The sequence below is a fragment of the Staurois parvus genome, unplaced genomic scaffold (genome assembly GCF_062004578.1).
Source record: "Staurois parvus isolate SC_StPar_1 unplaced genomic scaffold, SC_StPar_1.0 ptg000139l, whole genome shotgun sequence".
NCBI classification, from domain to species: domain Eukaryota; kingdom Metazoa; phylum Chordata; class Amphibia; order Anura; family Ranidae; genus Staurois; species Staurois parvus.
In genome coordinates, this window is record NW_028317935.1 from 2,114,430 (window position 1) to 2,131,909 (window position 17,480).

The 17,480-nt window shown below is 41.1% G+C and overlaps 1 protein-coding gene across 1 annotated transcript in view; it reads right to left on the reverse strand.

Annotated features, from left to right (window-relative positions):
• The window catches only part of OPRM1 (opioid receptor mu 1), a 159,294-nt gene that overhangs the window by 24,304 nt on the left and 117,510 nt on the right, over window positions 1–17,480 (reverse strand). Inside the window, exon 2 of the mRNA XM_089673514.1 lies at window positions 10,908–11,260. Coding sequence (XP_089529640.1) covers window positions 10,908–11,260 — 353 coding nt within the window. The remainder of the gene's footprint in view (window positions 1–10,907; window positions 11,261–17,480) is intronic.

Here is a 17,480-nt window from a genome sequence, read left to right on the forward strand (position 1 = left end):
AACTGGTGGTTTTAGCCCAAGGGTATGGTGTGCACACCCCAAGCACCAGTCAGTAAACAGAATACTTCTAGACCAGACATATACAGTAACAAAGCCCAGTCTGTATCATTCAGCAGCTCTGGGACCACTCTAATGTTCCTAGGTGTTTATGTAAGCTGCCAAAGCAGAACCAGGTGTAAAGGTTCTGATGCCTTGTTCTGCTCTGTGTGGCGATATGGTGAGGTGAGCTGGTTATGAAATGCTCCATGGTGGGATTCCTGGTAGACCACTACTCCGTGAGGAGAATTATGGGGAGCCTAAGGGTTTTTGCATTCTGATTTTTTCCATATGGCTGGCTGATGAAGTAGGCAGACTGAACTGATCCTCCTATGCTGTTAGAGAATAATAGTTGCTGAAAGGGAGGAAAAAGGAGCAGACATGCAGTGAAGACCACATATCAGACATCTGCTATATTGGCATATGCCTTCAATTTTAGACTCCTTTATAAATTTAGTCTGGCGTGTCTTCTGGTTTAAGCTTCTTTTGGTTTAAGAGAGGTTCTAGTTGCATGTAAGCTGCCTAGCCAGTAATATTTTTTTGATGATTTTCATCCTTGCCTTCACTATTCTGTATAAAAAAGTATTGAAGTCCCTGCACCTCTTGGATTTAATCCCTTGATAACACTATAAACTCAATATAAACAGTGGGATAAAGATCCTTCTTAAATTGACAGTTCAGTGATATTCACAAATTACAGTCAGAATAAAAATCCTTTATGATAGTGTTAAAGGTTTGTGCTAAAGCAGGGGCTTCCAAACATTCTAAACAAAGGGCCAGTTTACTGGCATTCAGACTTTAGGAGAGCCAGACTGTGGCCACTTAGAGTAGAAAATAACCTAGGGTCAAGCAAAGTGAAAAACAATTGCGCTTTTGGTCAGCAGGAGGAGGAATAGTCCCAAATTGTTTGGTGAGTGAAAGGACTAATGCCCTATCGTTGGGGTCAGTGGAAGGATACTGTCCATCCTTTGTGTCAATGGAAGGAATAGTGCCCCATTGTTGGTGTCAGTAAGATGACAATACCTCTATTGTTGGTATCAGTGGGAGGAATTATATTCTAGTTTTGGTGTTAGTAGAAGAGATGATGCCTAATCATTGGTGTCAGTAGTAGGAATAGTGCTCCAAAGGCCAGGTAAATGGAAGCAAAGGCCCACAGTTTGGAGATCACTGCTCAAACTGCTACATTTAGAGCAAAAACATACGTAATGGCTGGATCAACAGATGCAAATAAAGGAAAAAGAAGCCTAAAAAGAAAACAGATGCAGCCATCACATAAACGAATTGGTAAGCTGCAATAATAAATATTTGCTTTTGGGATTACAGCTTTAATAAGTATCAACATGTGAATGAGGGTATAATGCTGCTGTTTAGTTATATTATGTTGGTTTGATATCAAGGGTAATATCTACAAGTAGCTGCTGGGGCTTATTAATTCATTCTAAGAGTGCAGGTGTTTTATAATTCAAACATTCACAAAAACACCAAACAAATGGCACTATCTTGAATCACTAGTCTAAATACTATCCACAGATCCCACGGTTCATGAAATGTTTTGTTTGCCCATTTAATATGCTATATTTTTTCCTAGGTATATGTTACATCTACATCATTAACCACTTGACACCCTGCAGCATATCCATACCTCCCAAGAGTTTTAGTGGTTATACTGTGATGAGGCCTGCAGCTGCAGACATCATCTCAGTATTCTTTTTTCAGCTGACAGTGCCTTTTTTTTAACAACAATCCTAGTGGTTTAATATTCACTGGATTGCTTTTACAAGTGGTGGGAGGTGGTCCTCCCCTCCCGATGCCTCCCTGGGCTCTCCTATTCCACACAATATTTTTCCGACTGACCAAAAAGATGATGGAGGACCAGAATGCCCCCGATCATCTCTATGGTCTAAGAAACCAGAAGCGATAAGTATCAAGTGTTAATCACAGCCAATGAGTCAATGAGGAAAGAGAGGGGGCGGGGCCGAGCCATGACTCTTTGTGTGAATGGACATGCAGAGCAGTAGCTTGTGAGCGAACCTGCTTGGGTGCCCCCAGAGCAAGCTGCTTGCTCTGGGGGCACTTGGCAGGAGGGAGAGACCAGGAGTGTCAGCGGGGAACCCAGAAAGAGGAGGAGCAGGGCTGCTCTGTGCAAAACCACAGAGCAGGTAAGTATGACATGTTTGTTATTTTAAAAAGAAAGAAAATTGCTTTGTCACTTTAAGCAGCCCCACAGTGTCTCTATCTCTCTTTCCCATACCACTAAGCTCCATGAAAACCTTTCGCAATGTCATATACCTAATGTGGTGTTTGAACCCACAACCCTGAGATTAAGAGTCTTATGTGCTACTGACTGAGCTAGTTTAGGTCACGGAGTGGAGCCTATTGGTTTAGGACAGAGAGATCGAGACACTGTTGTCTGCTATGCAGCATAGTGATGATGTCACTGCTACTTTTACAAGCTAATATCTGAATTTGGAAGAGCATTTGGAGCACACAAAACAGGTGTATACTCTTATGGTTATTGAGGAATACAGTATATTTAGTATTAATTAGCAAGTTTTTGTGCCTGGAGTTCAGCTTTACCATAACACTGTTGTCATCTGAGTATATGTAAACTTTAATAGATGGTGTGAATTCTTTTAGGAATGGTCCTTTAAAGACCAAGCCTACTGAATTAAATGATACGTTCTTCTTCCAGAACATGTTACAAGTTCCATCCATTTTTAGAGTGGAATATGTAATGTGTTCCTGCTCCTTCAGCTCTCCCTGCAATCCCTCTCCCCCTGTGATAGCGGGCCAAGGATCTTTTCCTCATACCTGCTGTGGCAATTTGAAAAGAGTGTGGCCCAGTAAGGATCGTCCCATTCTGTGAATGAATAGACTACAAGTACCGACAGCCTTTGCAGCTGATGGATTGCAATTCTCAATGAACTACGAGGGCATTTGTGCGCATCCTCATAGTCCATTGATTCTTCCTGGACTGAAGTAACTGCCTGCTCATATCGGAGGTCCAGGCAGACAGCTACACTGACAGCTACACTGTCTCCAGAGTCTAACATTGCATTCAAATGCTTTACAAGCTCCTAAGAAAAAAAATAGTAAATGAACCGCTTTATCTGCAAAAAAAAATGTGCATTTATTATTTTTTTTTAAAGGTAAACTTATCCTTAACTCAATTTTATATCAGTGCACCTACATGGGTGCTCAGACCTCATGTGTATGAGACAGATACAAGCTGACAGGGCATGCTGCACACTGTGCCCAATCGCACTGCAATGTAAAGGAGTGCAATGCATCGAACTGCCCTACATTGTAGTGAATGAAGTGTACATGTGTACACTTAGCATAATGTTTATTCAAAACAAAACAAAAAAAAAGGGAGCCATATGATGCATCGAATCACACACCATACTGTCCTCTACAGCAGCCAGCAATGCAGAGCAGCAAAAGCAGTGACTGACTCCAGCTACTCTGCATTGCAGTGTGAACTCGCCTGTTGATTTGGGCACTGGTGTGGGAGCACTTGTAGGAGCTTTATGTGGAGATTACCTTGCCTATTATTCAATTATTCACAGTAGATTTTGTTTACTTTCTCTGCAAGTAGGTGCATGACACCTCCTGGACTTATTTATTTTTAAAGGTATTTATATACCTTTATCAGTTTACACAGCACTTTACATATATTGTACATTCACATCAGTGTCCGTCCTCAAGGAGCTTACAATCTAAGGTACCTAACTCACATTTATACACATACTAGGGCCAATTAACTTACCAGCGTGTCTTTAGAGTATGGGAGGAAATGGGATACGTGGAGGAAACTAATGCAACCCTGTGCTGCCCAACCTCTTTAATCTTAATCTTCTGACAGATTTATAGAACTTGAATTCAGCTTTAATGTTTCAGAAGAGAAGAATTCTAACTATTCATAAAAATGTTCTCCCCCTCCTCCTATCTATCCTGCCTAACCCGTATAAAAAAATGTATCTGTTTACCTACCCATTTTCAATTTGGTCTGGTCAGGTGATCCCATAGCTTTGACTCCCCTATGTAAGGGAGCGCTCAATAATGGCTGTGAATTCCAGGAGCCATGGCCCAGTCATTGTCGGTCCTCCCTTCTCTCCCCTGTAGCAGCTGATCACTGACACAGGGGAGCTGCAGGACCACGTGACTGGAGTGGAATATAAATTGGTAAGTACACACATATTTTTCATACAGGATAGGTAGGAGGAGGGGGAAGGAGAATGTTTAGGAATAGGTATAGTTAGACTATTTTTCCACTTTAGCAAGCATTAAGACCATGGAGGTTTGATAAGTAGATGACACTATTGCTGGGGCTCTATTATCACTCACACTGAGTACTAAAATTGAGACACCCATGTTTGGTGTGTCAGTGGTTGGAGGTAGGTGGGTGTCAGTGGTTTGGGCTTGGCGGGTGTCACTGTTTGGGAGTAGGTAGGTGTCAGTGGCTTGGACTAGGCTATTGTCATTGCTTGGGGGTAGGCTGGTGTCAGTTATGAGTATCAGTGGTTGGGTGGTAGGTGTGTGTGTCAGTCTGAGATGTCAGTGGCCTGTGGTATTATAACAAAGTGGAAGCAACGGGGAACAACAGCAACTCAGCCATGATGTGGTAGGCCACATAAAATTATAGAGTGGGGTCAGTGCATGCTGAAGCGCACAGTGCGCAGAAGTCACCAACTGTCTGCAGACTCAATAGCTAAAGTCCTCCAAACTTCCTGTGGCCTTCAGATTAGCACAACAGTGCATAGAGAGCTTCATGGAATGGGTTTCCATGGCCAATCAGCTGCATCCAAGCCTTACATCACCAAGTGCAATGCAAAGCGTCACATGCAGTGGTGTAAAGCACGCCACTACTGTACTCTAGAGCAGTGGAGACGTGTTCTCTGGAGTGACCAATCACTCTTCTCTGTCTGGCAATCTGATGGACATGTCTGGGTTTGGCGGTTGCCAGGAGAACAGTACTTGCCTGACTGCATTGTGCCAAGTGTAAAGTTTAGGGTGCCATTAAAGTTCATGTGTGTGTAAAGGCAGGCGTCCCAATACTTTTGGCAATATAGTGTATTTTCAGTAGGTAGTGCGGGGTAACACATTATTTTAGGCTAATACAGTAAAACCAACATAGATTCCTAAAGTACTTTCTCATTAACAATGAACAGTAACCCATGTTTACCATAAATAAGTTAGTAGGAGTAGATTATGTATTATTCTATTTGGTCATTTTAGTCACAGTAATAGAAAAAGTAAAAAGAAACAGTGCAACTGTAAGTATGTGGAAACTGCTATTTATATTTTATACATGGTCTTTCAGTGTCTGCATTTTCATGCTATAGACCTACATGTTTAACAACACAAATTAGAGTCTGGATGCCTTCTTGAACTAAATTGACTGTTCTGAATGTGCTATAGCTATGCAAATTGTTCCATTATGTTCTGTTCTTAAAATAACTAGATTACATCTGAAATATGTGATTCACGTCCAGAGGAATGATCTATGAAATTAACTGGGCAGCATGTTCTGCAAAATTTCATTTCATTTTCTGTTATAGCTCCTCTTGTGTCTGTAAATTTGCACATTGAGGGCACTGGAATGACTCTGTGTGCACTGTAATTGATGGCATACCATTATATGCTGCCTGTTTGCCATCAGATATCGGTTTCCTGTGTCTCATTTAACTATTCACCACATTTACCATACACCTCATTCGTAGCAATGTCCAAAACAGTTTCACAATTATATTATTTGCATTAAAAATTAAACTTCCACACGTGGCACAAGAAAACAACAGGTGGGATACATTTCACACTTTGGTTGATCTGGGAACATTAATCTACCTCTGATGCTTTGAAAGACCTTGTGTCCTTAGAAACTGCCCCACTAGATTCCTGACCTCCTTATTCCAAGTTACACCTCCCTGGAAAAGTCTTTTTTTTTTTTTTTGCGTTGACCCCAGCTCTTTTTCCAAATAGACCCTGCCTCCATTTTTGAGTTTATTACACTTTACCCAGAGATCCTCCATCCCTAAACCCCACCCCCTCCCCACCCCTTTTTTTTCTCTCCCCTTCTTTCTTTCCTTCTGTCGCTCTTTTTCCCTCTTTATGATAGGTCCTATCACATTGGACTTCATTGTTCTTTTATTTCCTGCAGGCAGCTTGCTGCCCAATGTTTTATGGAAAATGTCTCAGATTTATCTGGCGATTTTTTCGTGTAACAATTTGTGTAATGACATTTTCAATCATTGCTCTGTGGCCTATTATGAGATGCTTAATCTGTGTGAAATTAAACATATATTCAAAAAATCATTATACTTCCAAAATCCTCACATTGGTTTCCGAAAACTAGGAAAAGTGTATACTTTGTTAGCAATTCAGTTGTATGTTTTGTGCTCATTCCTTCTGTAATTTGGATCTAGCTTAAAGCGGAGCGCCACCAAAAAGGGGAAGTTCCGCTTTAATGCTTTGTCCCCAACTCCCCATTAAGGATTGGCACCTTTGGGGAGTGGATACCTGAATTTGACAGGTACCCGCTCCCACTTCCTCTGTGATCGCCTTAGCGATCGGAAGCGGAAGTTGTTCGCCCTCCTCCCTGTAGTCTTCTGGGACCTGGGACAGGTCCCAGAAGACTACGGGGCCATTCACAAAGTGCAGCATGTCTCGCGCATGCACAGTGGGCTTTAGTGCCCACACTAAAGATGCCGGCGCCAGGGAGAGAAGACGGCTGGTGAAACCAGCGGTGGTGAGGACACCACTGGACCAAGGGACAGGTAGGTGGCTGTATTTTAAAAGTCAGTAGCTACAGTTTTTGTAGCTGCTGACTTTTAGTTTTTTTTTCAGCTGGAACTCCGCTTTAACTATTTTCACTTTAAAGTGGAGGTGCAGACTTATTTTGTTTATTAAAAGTCAGCAGCTACAAAAACTGCAGCTGCTGACTTTTAATAAACACATATTTACCTGTCCTAGAGTCTAGCAATGTTCTCACCTGTGTCGTCCCATCTCCCCTTCTCTCCTCCATGGTGCTGGCATCTCAACTGTGGGTACCAGGCTATTACAGCTTGCAGCTTCACAGCCTGGTGTCCACTGCGCATGCATGAGTTGTGCTGCGCCTCCTGATTAGTCCCGCAGTCTTCTAGGACCTGTGAAAGGTTCCAGGATACTGTGGAAGGTAAGAGGGTGCTATACTTCCTGCTCACTTTGCTGAGGCAAACTACCTTTCAAATGGTATCTGCTCCTCCCTCCACCCCAAAACGTGCCAAATATGGCAGTGGAGGGAGGAGAAGGCAAATAAGTGGAGCTTCCGCTTTTGTGTGAAACTCCTCTTTAAGTTTACAAAAATGTATTTATACAATACATCTGAGATTCTGAATTGTAGTCTACACAATAGTTTAGTGAAATGAAGAATACAGTAAATGGACAAAATGATTTGTGGACATCTATCCAAACAAGTTCAGGAATTTCCAATGAAGGGTACTTTTAATGCCATAGAATACACTTGTGGCAACAGTTTGGGGAAGATCCTTTTCTGTTCCAGCCTGAATCTTTCCACACAAAGTAAGGTCCATAAGGACATGGTTGCATTACTTTTTCTGTAGAGGAACTGATCATTGACTGCAACCCTAATCAACAACTTTGAGATAGATTGGAATGATTTTGATTCATCTCAACCAACATCAGTGCCTGACCTCATAAATGCTAGCTGAATGTGGCCAGATTGCAATAGACTCTGCTATTGCAAATGGGGGGAACAACTCAACTCTATATCTAAGAAGACAGTCCATGTATAGCAAGCTTAAAAATGTGTGATGGTCTGGTGTTCACAAACGTTTAGCTATATAGTGTATTGCACTACATATGGCCAGTACATAAACTGGATCTTTCAGAATCTAGAATGTATTTCACAGGACAGAAACAAACACAGGAAGTGTCTGCAAATGTCCACACTTGAGAGATTTAATGCCTGTTTCAAGTAACATCAGTTACTGGGAAAGGAACACTAATAAGTAAAATTACATATAACCTGATAAAGAATCCAACCCTTCACTTATCTAAAATTAAAATCAACATTTGTGTATATTTCTATGTTAAATGCAGATATACTGTATTTTCAAGAAGACTTTTGATTTTATCTAAACATGCCCTTGTGCGTTTAATTTGTTAGCTGTATGTTACTTGTCTTTCTGTGTCTCAACCTTACTTCGCTGTAGGCCTTTGCATTTTTTTGTATTTAATCTTGGTCTATATTAGTCTACCATATTCATCATCCTCCACATGATCATTAACACCTTATGACTTGTTCCAATCTACAAAACTCTACATTTGTGGTGACTTGCTGTTCTTGTCCTGCTTTAGGTCCAGTTTTAGCTGTCTGACTATCTTGTGATTCAGTGTATTTCTGTATATTGCTCTTACTTCTGTTTGCTTGTTAATCTGCCTGGTTTTGCTTCCTGTCTTTAATTCCACTCTTGGCTTGATTTGGGTAACCTGTAAATTAGTCCTTGTTTCGTACCTGTCTTATTGCACCACAGTGGCTAAATGGTTAGCACTTTTGCCTGGCAATACTCGGGTCGCTGGTTCAAATCCCAACCATGGCACCACCTGTCTGCAGTTTTCATGTTCTCCCTGTGCCTGCATAGGTTTCCTCTCACACTCCAAAGACATGCTGGTAGGTTAACTGGATCCTGTCTAAATTGGCCCTAGTATGTGTATGTATGACTTTGATGAACCTTAGATTGTACACTCCTTGAGGGTTAGGGACTGATATGAATGTACAAAATATGCATGTAAATTGATGGCACTACATAAGTACCGTATTTTCGGCATATAAGACGACTTTTTACCCCTTGAAAACCTTCTCAAAAGTCGGGGGATGTCTTATACGCATGCTGACACTTGGTGTCAGGGCGGCACGTTTAAGGGGGGCGGCGTGGTGCCACCGCTGCCCCCCCTTCCAACGAAAGGGACACTAAGTACAGGGGTGGGCAGGGGCTGCTGTTTCTTACCTGGCTCCGGTCCCACGACGATCCGGTCCAGGAAGCGCGGCTTCTCCTTCATTCAGTTTGGCCACTGGATGTTCAGGCGGCTGCTCGGCTCCACCTCCTCACCGGTGATTAGCCGCCAGAACTGTAGCTCAGGAAAGGCACACAGGCAGCCAATCACCGGCAAGGAGGCGGAGCCGAGAGGCCCCGCAAAAATCGAGTGAAGGAGCGGCCGGTAAGTGTGCCGTGCAGAGGTGCTACTACAACCACATATGCTGGCTGCAGCAGCACCATACTGGAACAGGGGTCAGCAAGTGTAATTGGTGTCAGTGGGAGGAATAGTGCCCCATCATTGGTGTCACTGATACCAATGATGGGGCATTATTCCTCCCACTGACACCAACGATGGGGCACTTTCCCCCCCCCCACTGACACCAACGATGGGGCACTATTCCACCCCCCCCACTGACAACAACAATGGGGCACTATTCCACCCCCCACTGACACCAATGATGGAACACTATTCCTTCCACTGACACCAATGTTGGGACACTATTCCTCCCACTGACACCAATGTTGGGACACTATTCCTCCCACTGACATTAATGACGGGACACTATTCCTCCCACTGACATTAATGGCGGGGCACGATTCCTCCCACTGACACCAAAGATGGGGCACTATTCCCCCCACTGATACCAATGATGGGGCACTATTCCTCCCACTGATACTAATGTTGGGGCACTATTCCTCCCACGGATACCAATGATGGGGCACTATTCTTGCCACTGATACCAATGATGGGGCACGATTCCTCCCACTGACACCAATGATGGGGCGCTATTGCTCCCACTGACACCAATGATGGGGTGCTATTCCTCCCACTGACACCAATGATGGGGCATGATTCGTCGCTCTGACACCAATGATGGGGCACTATTCCTCCCACTAATATCAATGATGGGGCACTATTCCTCCCACTAATACCAATGATGGGGCACTATTCCTCCCGCTAATACCAATGATGGGGCACTATTCCTCCAACTGATACCAATGATGGGGCACGATTTGTCTCTCTGACACCAATGATGGGGCACTATTCCTCCCACTGACACCAATGATGGGGCACTATTCCTCCCACTAATACCAATGATGGGGCACTATTCCTCCCACTAATACCAATGATGGGACACTATTCCTCCCGCTGACACCAATGATGGGGCACTATTCCTCCCACTAATACCAATGATGGGGCACTATTCCTCCCACTAATACCAATGATGGGACACTATTCCTCCCACTGGCACCAATGATAGGGCACAATTCTTCCCACTGGTGTGCATTGGAAGAGGGGTAGTCTTATACGGCGAGTATAGCCCAAACACTATATTTTAACAGGAAAAGTAGGGGGTCGTCTTATACGCCCAGTCGTCTTATACGCCGGAAAATATGGTACCTAAAATATATATTTAATTTTGTTTCTCAACCCTATGATAGATGTCTGTCTGCTACTCCCTCCAACTAGGCATTCTTGAGGTCCCTGTAGCCTAAATTCATTCATCCCCACCATCAGATGTTCTGGAATAAGCAGGCACTCTTAGGTCTTATATTTGTTACAGTCTATACAGTTCATTTAGTTTCCTTGCTGCTTGTCTGTATTGTATTGCATAATCTATGATTAATCACCTGGCTCTTGTCAATCATCTAAGATATGATTATTAGTTGCTTGTCTATCTGTGTTCCTAACCCCAACACTAGTATTATTTTTTTCCAATCTGAGGCAGTAATCTCCTGTTGGTCCTGACAGTAAAAAAAATTAATATTGTTTTAAAAAATCTAGTTATTTTTAATTGGCTAAACAAATCACAAAGCACAGTTTACACTCACCTCTGTCATTTTTTGTTGTTGCCATAAACATAACAGGTAAACCAATTGCTGAGGACAGTATCCAGTTGCAGACGTTGACAATTTTGGCATTTCGTGGTGTTCTAAAATCCAGAGCTTTCACTGGATGGCAGACTGCTATGTATCGGTCAACACTCATTGTAGTTAGGGTAAAAATACTTGTGAACATATTATAGTAGTCTATTGATATAACAATTTTACACACAATATTTCCAAAAGGCCATGTACCCATGAGATAGTTCACACTTTGAAATGGCAGGGTACTTGTTGCAAGGGCATCTGCTAGGGCAAGATTGAAAATGTAGATATTGGTGGCCGTCTTCATTTTGGTGTACCTAGAATGTAAAATAAGACAAAAAGGTTATTTTACATTTAAAATTATTAGATTATCGACAGTCAATTGCAGAAAGTATTTAATGCTATGTACTTTAGTTTTTCTACATTGTCTTCTAATTTTATATAAACACGGCTTTCTAACAAACTATTTTCTTCCAGGTTTTGGTTTTTTGACTATGATCTCTTATAATATGGTTTAGAATTTACAATACTATTTCTCTCTTTTAAAAGTTCATGTCTCAATGAGACATAATGAGACGCTTTTTTTTAGGTATCAGAAATGGCTACTTATGTCATCATTCTTGTTTTTCTGGCGCCTCAAAAGTCTGTTGTGAAAAAGATTTTTTTTAGGAAAACTGAAATCCTTTGACCTGTTCCTATCTTAACACAGTAGGGTTCACTCCTATGATTTACAGATTTCACCTGCAGCTTGTATCTCCTTGATCAGACTCCAGATTTCTGAGAATGAGAAAGAGTACTCTACACAACAATGGAACTGTTAACTATATATTTATATTATTATTATACAGTATTTGTAAAGCGCCGATAGTTCGCTCAGCGCTGTACATTACAAAGGGGGACAGAACATGTGACAGAACAATAACAATACAATGCAAAACATGAGGGGATTGAGGGCCCTGCTCTTTCGAGTTTACAATCTAGGAGAGGAAGACTTGAGTTTCAAACTGGTTTTTGCAGATCTATGTTCCATTATTACTGCAATCAATTGTGTAATAGATACATACAGACTATAGTGTATAATGTAGTAGCTTGAAATCTGGTGTTGCCTCTACTTTTATACATGTAACAAATTAGAATCCTAACATACTGGGGCAGACTGGGTCTCTGGAATCCACTAGACATAGTTAGGTTTGGCGGCCCACCTTGCAAACATGACAACATTAAAACCTACAGCCTTTATCCAAAAGCACTGCCATTATTTCTGGAGCCCCGAGTTAACACACAAGAATTGTAATTTGCATTATATTTATAACAATTATGCAAATATAATTGGACAAATGAAACTGTCAGATGTATACATTTTTGTGCTCAGTGAACAACATCCAAGAAGTATTTTTATACAATAACAAAGAAACAGATGATGGTAAAATTACATACACAGTAATTGGTCAATCAAGTGCCAGTAAGTAGATGAGGATAATAAGGAATAAACAGAAATTATTGTATTAAAAAGTCCTCAAGATATTGACATCAGTTTCAATAGACTTTAGACATGTCTGTAGTGAAAGTGAAGGGGAAAGAGTGCACATAACAAGAATATCATTACTATTATTATATTACTATTAGTTATGTAGAATATTTAACACAATTGTTCATTTATAATCAAACAAATGTTTCCATCTGATTTCTACACTTTGTGCTCAGTAAACAACATGCAACAAACAGATGACCAGAAAAAAACCTTCAAAGTGCTTGGTCAAACAAATGTATACACAGTCCTTGGTCAAATAAATGTTGCTGAGTATGATGGGATGATGAGTATTTGCTCAAGCAAGTATCACTAAGTATAATGTGGATGATGACCAGTGGTGGAGAGCTAAAATCATTATATTAAGCAGTCTTCAAGATTTTGATATCAGTTATGTAGACTTTGTCCATGTTTAGTGAGAGTGAAGGAGAAAGCTCACATGTAGCAGGATGTCTTTCTAAACTAATATTTAGCTGTGGTGTTCAGTAGCGCCCCGTACACACGATGAGAATATTGGATGAATGATCATCCGTTTTTGTTTTGGTTTTTTTGCATGCTAGTTTCCAAATTGAAAATGAAGAGGTTACTAAACTTACAAAAATCCTTATACTGGAGAATAAAAATTCGGAAGTGATATATTGTATTTTCAGACGAAAACAGTACCTTTTAAATGAAAATCATACGATCTGGTATTGTAAGAAAAATTTTCCTACCTGTCCCTTTTAATAATTTTGCACAAAAGCTGTGTACTAATGATTAGATTATCGTACGATTGCTTTGAAGGTGGTATTTTTCATACTATTTTGTTACTGTGTGTATTAGACTAAGTAGGAAATTCAGGAAGATCCTGTCCAACCAAACACCTTAATCTGTATTTTTACAATTTGTAATTTTGAAAAGAATCTTTTCTATTTTGGAAAAAATCTTCTCTATTTTGATAAGAAAACATCAGTGCATGCAGGAGTAAGACTTACATTATGTATTGCCAAAAGGTTTGCATATGCAGTAGATGGAATGGTATGGTCATAAAAAAATCCCATAGCAAAAGAAGATCCTACAGCAATCCTATAGCTAAAAAGATAGCTGCCCAAATCTAAAATATACCAATTCGAAAATGAGTGACTGACCCCCACTGTTCCCCAAATAAATAATACCATTCTTACTATGTCCCTGGATATAGTCTGTTCATTTTTAATCAGTCATTCATATAATGATATTAATTTAGGCTTTTCCAGTTCACTTACTAAAGAAGATGGAAGCAAAAATCCCATAAAGCATTAGCATTACCAATCTAAAAGTGAGCGACTGAGCCCCATATAAATGATACCATTCTTACTGGGTCCCAAGGTATACAGTAGTTTGGCAATTTTTTGGCACTTACTGACATTACTTTAGGCTTTTCTGGTTCACTTAGAGAACATGGCTGCCCACTGCATTGCCACATGTTTCTTCCTTCCTGGATGCCCAGCCCACACAGTCAGCTCAGCAGGGCAGTCTCTTGCAGTTCTCAATGTGCTCCTGCATGGGTTGGTTTCTATTAAGGTTGCTGAGGTTGCTAATAGGAGGAGGAGGTCAGGTTGTCTGGCATCAATCTTTAAAGTGGTATTAAAGGTAAATGGTTTTTTACCTTAAAGGTGACACTAAAGCTTCTGTGTTTTTTGATCAAATAACAAACTTGTCTACACTTACCTTCTCTGTGCAGTGGTTTTCAACAGAACAGCCCCAATCCTCTTTTTTTTGGGTCCCCACCGGTGCTCCCAGCTCCTTCCCCTTGAGCAGTGCCCCCAGGGAAAGCCACTTGGCTATGGGGGCACTACTGTGTGCTCGTCCCCGAGCTGCAGCTCTATGAGTTCATAAGACACATAGAGCTGCGATTCAGACCTGCCCCCGGCTCTCTCCTCATTGGCTAACTGGCTGTAATCGATAGAGGCTTTCGAGAATGTCGCTGGATCAGAGCGGGCTCAGGTAAGGTTTCAGGGGGGCTAAGGGGGATGCTGCATACAGAAAGTTTTTCACCTTCATGCAAAGAATGCATGAAAGTAAAGAACCTTGAGCCTTTAGAACCACTTTAATGCATTCTCTTTGTTAAGTTAAAAAACCTTTTAATAGTAGCTCCCAGGCAACCCCCCCTAAATACTTACCTTAGCCTGATCTCGATCCATCAATGTGCAAGTCTGCAGCAGCTCTTCTCCCCTCACCTCACTCTCACAGGTTTGGTTGAGAGTAAATCTGAGAGCTTAGATTAGGGTGCGGGGTCAATCCGGGCTGTGTGTATCAACAGAGGCCAACAGCCTGCCTCGGGATCTAGCATGCATGAGTGCCTCCATAGGAAGTGGCTTCCTCGAGGGTGGAGGATCCAGGAGTGTTGGCAGAGGACCCCAGAAGAAGAGGATAAAGGCTGCACTGTGCAAAACCATTGCACATAGCAGGTAAGTATGACATCTTTATTATTAAATTAAAAAATCCAAAGCTTTACAATCACTTTAATTCTTACATAACATACACTTCCTTGCAATGCAAGACAGAGGTGCAACAGGAGATGGAGGGCGATTGATAGCCAGGCAGGAGCCATTAAAGATTTAGTCATGTGCTGAAGCCGCTGTTCACAGTGAGAATTGATGGGAATGATGTGGCTGAGGGACCTGGGGGAGTTGCCCCTGTTAACAACTCTAGATGAGCAGCTGTCATGCAGATTTAATATTCAAGCTAATCAATTACCTGCCACGTTTTACATCTTTAGGCGGTCCTTTTGAAACAAGATATTCTATTATGAGGCATGTCCTACTCTTTATTGCTTTGCCCCTGGTGATCTGCCACCTGTGCTATCATTATGTTATCCTGACTTCTCTGTATCAAAAATCAGATATTAAGCTCACACAGTGTGGGCACAAACATAATATGGACATGCAAGTAAATGTTAGCCATCACCTCCTGTCTTAGCTGTTACATTCTGAACAGTACATTTTGAAATATCGTTCAAATGATACTTGCTACTCCCTGTAAAATCTTTCCATTGACTAGTGAAAATATTTTATTCTTACAAATATATATGGTTAAAGTGGTTGCAAACATCAGAGATGAAATATGAAAAAAGCATATCCCTCTATAGTGTGCTCTTGTCCCAACTAAGAGCACAAGGTGTCATTTCTGTTTGCTGCTTTGTTGCTCTGCTATCAGCATGGGTCACTTCTGACAAGTTTTCCTGACACCAAGAGAAAAATGGTGACAGGGGAGGGACCTCCAGAAGATTGACAGCCGTTATTCCTGTGTGAAGGGTGTGTGTCTCTTCTCTCCAATCAGCTCTCAGAGCTCTCCTTAGTGAGCTCTGCAGAGTGTAACTTCAGCTCTCCACCCCTTTTTTTTCTGAACTCTCAGACACACTTTATAAATTTTAGACTTTGAACAGATGTAAAGAAGAGAAGACTGCAGATAAAAACATTTGAATTTGTTTCATCTCTGTATACCACCTGAGGTCAATCACTTCACTGGGTATATGTGAGGGCTTACAACCACTTTTACATAAAGCTAAATTAAATATTCCTTTTTTTCAGATACTTGTATGCCAGATAACACTTTTTCAACTTTTTTTTATTCCTTTTTGCATAAAGGTTTATATTAATGAACAAATGTTAACCATAGTAAACAGCCTTGTCAACGTTAAATGGTTTGTCTCAACACACAAAAAAGAACAGACTTACTGTCTGTATCAACAGGTCAAAAATAAGAAAAAAAAAGAATATATATACAGCCACCACATATTTTTTTGTTTTTGGGTTTGTTAACCCTTAAAGAATATGTTACCCCAAAATTTCATATTCCTGATATGTGCCTGCTCTACCGTGTACTTTTATGAAAAAGTATCCTGTTCTCTTTGTATCGCTTCCTTTGTGTGAAATACCTGTTGCTCCTGCCAGTCCCTCTGCTTAAAAACTGACTGCACTAGGCATGAGAGCACAGCATGGTCAGTTTTCTGGCTCTTGTCCAATAATCAAACATGTGATGACATGACCCCCTTGGCATAGTCATACTGGGGTTTATTTACTAAAGCTGGAGAGTCCAAAATCAGACTCCCTTCTGCATAGAAACCAATCAGCTTCTAACCTCAGCTTGTTCAATGAAGCTTTGGCAATGAAACCTGGAAGCTGATTGGTTTCTATGCAGAAGTGAGTCTGATTCTGCACTCTCCAGCTTTAGTAAATAAACCCCACTGTGTCTCCTCTCCTAACTCTCTAAGCTTTTTATGCAGCTGAGAACAGAGGGCATGTGATCACTTAAAAAAAAGGAAAGAAAAAAAATATTTATATTATTTTTATATGTATGCACAAATGTTCTGCTTTGCATTTTTATTTTAAACCGAATGGGTTTAAAAAACGAGGGTTCACATATACTTGATTCTAAATCAAGAGTTAAGTAAACCATACTTGAATTATAATAATCAAATAAAGTGAATTTTAAGTGCAGAATGCAGTGAAATCATGCCATAAGAAATGCTTGCGAAAGTAATACTGTGTTTTGTGTAGAGTCCCTACTTTTATCTCTAATTTCAATGATGCTTTTTCTTTTTTGAACGTTTTTCAAGGTGAAGTCATGTAAAAAGGTTTTGTTTTACATGAAGCTTGAAAGCAGAATATTTTTTTTGCGAACTGTCCTCAGAGTGGTTCTAAAGGTTTAGCTCTTTTTCTAAAACAATAAATACATCATACTTACCTGCGCTGTGCAATGGTTTTGTACAGAGCAGCCCCGATCCTCCTCTTCTCAGGTCCCCCACCAGCGTTCTGGCCCCTCCTCTTTGCCAAGTGCACCCAAAGCAAGCTGCTTGGTCTGGGGCACTCGTGCATGTGTGCTCCTGAGCCGCCTCTACGTGTCTATGGGACACACAGAGCTGACCCAGTCTCATCCCTGCTTCCTCATCACTGGCTGTGATTGACAGAAGTGGGAGCCAATGTCTCAGCCCATGAGGAGAGAGCCCCTGCTCTCATGCACATTGCTGGATCAATATAGGGCTCAGG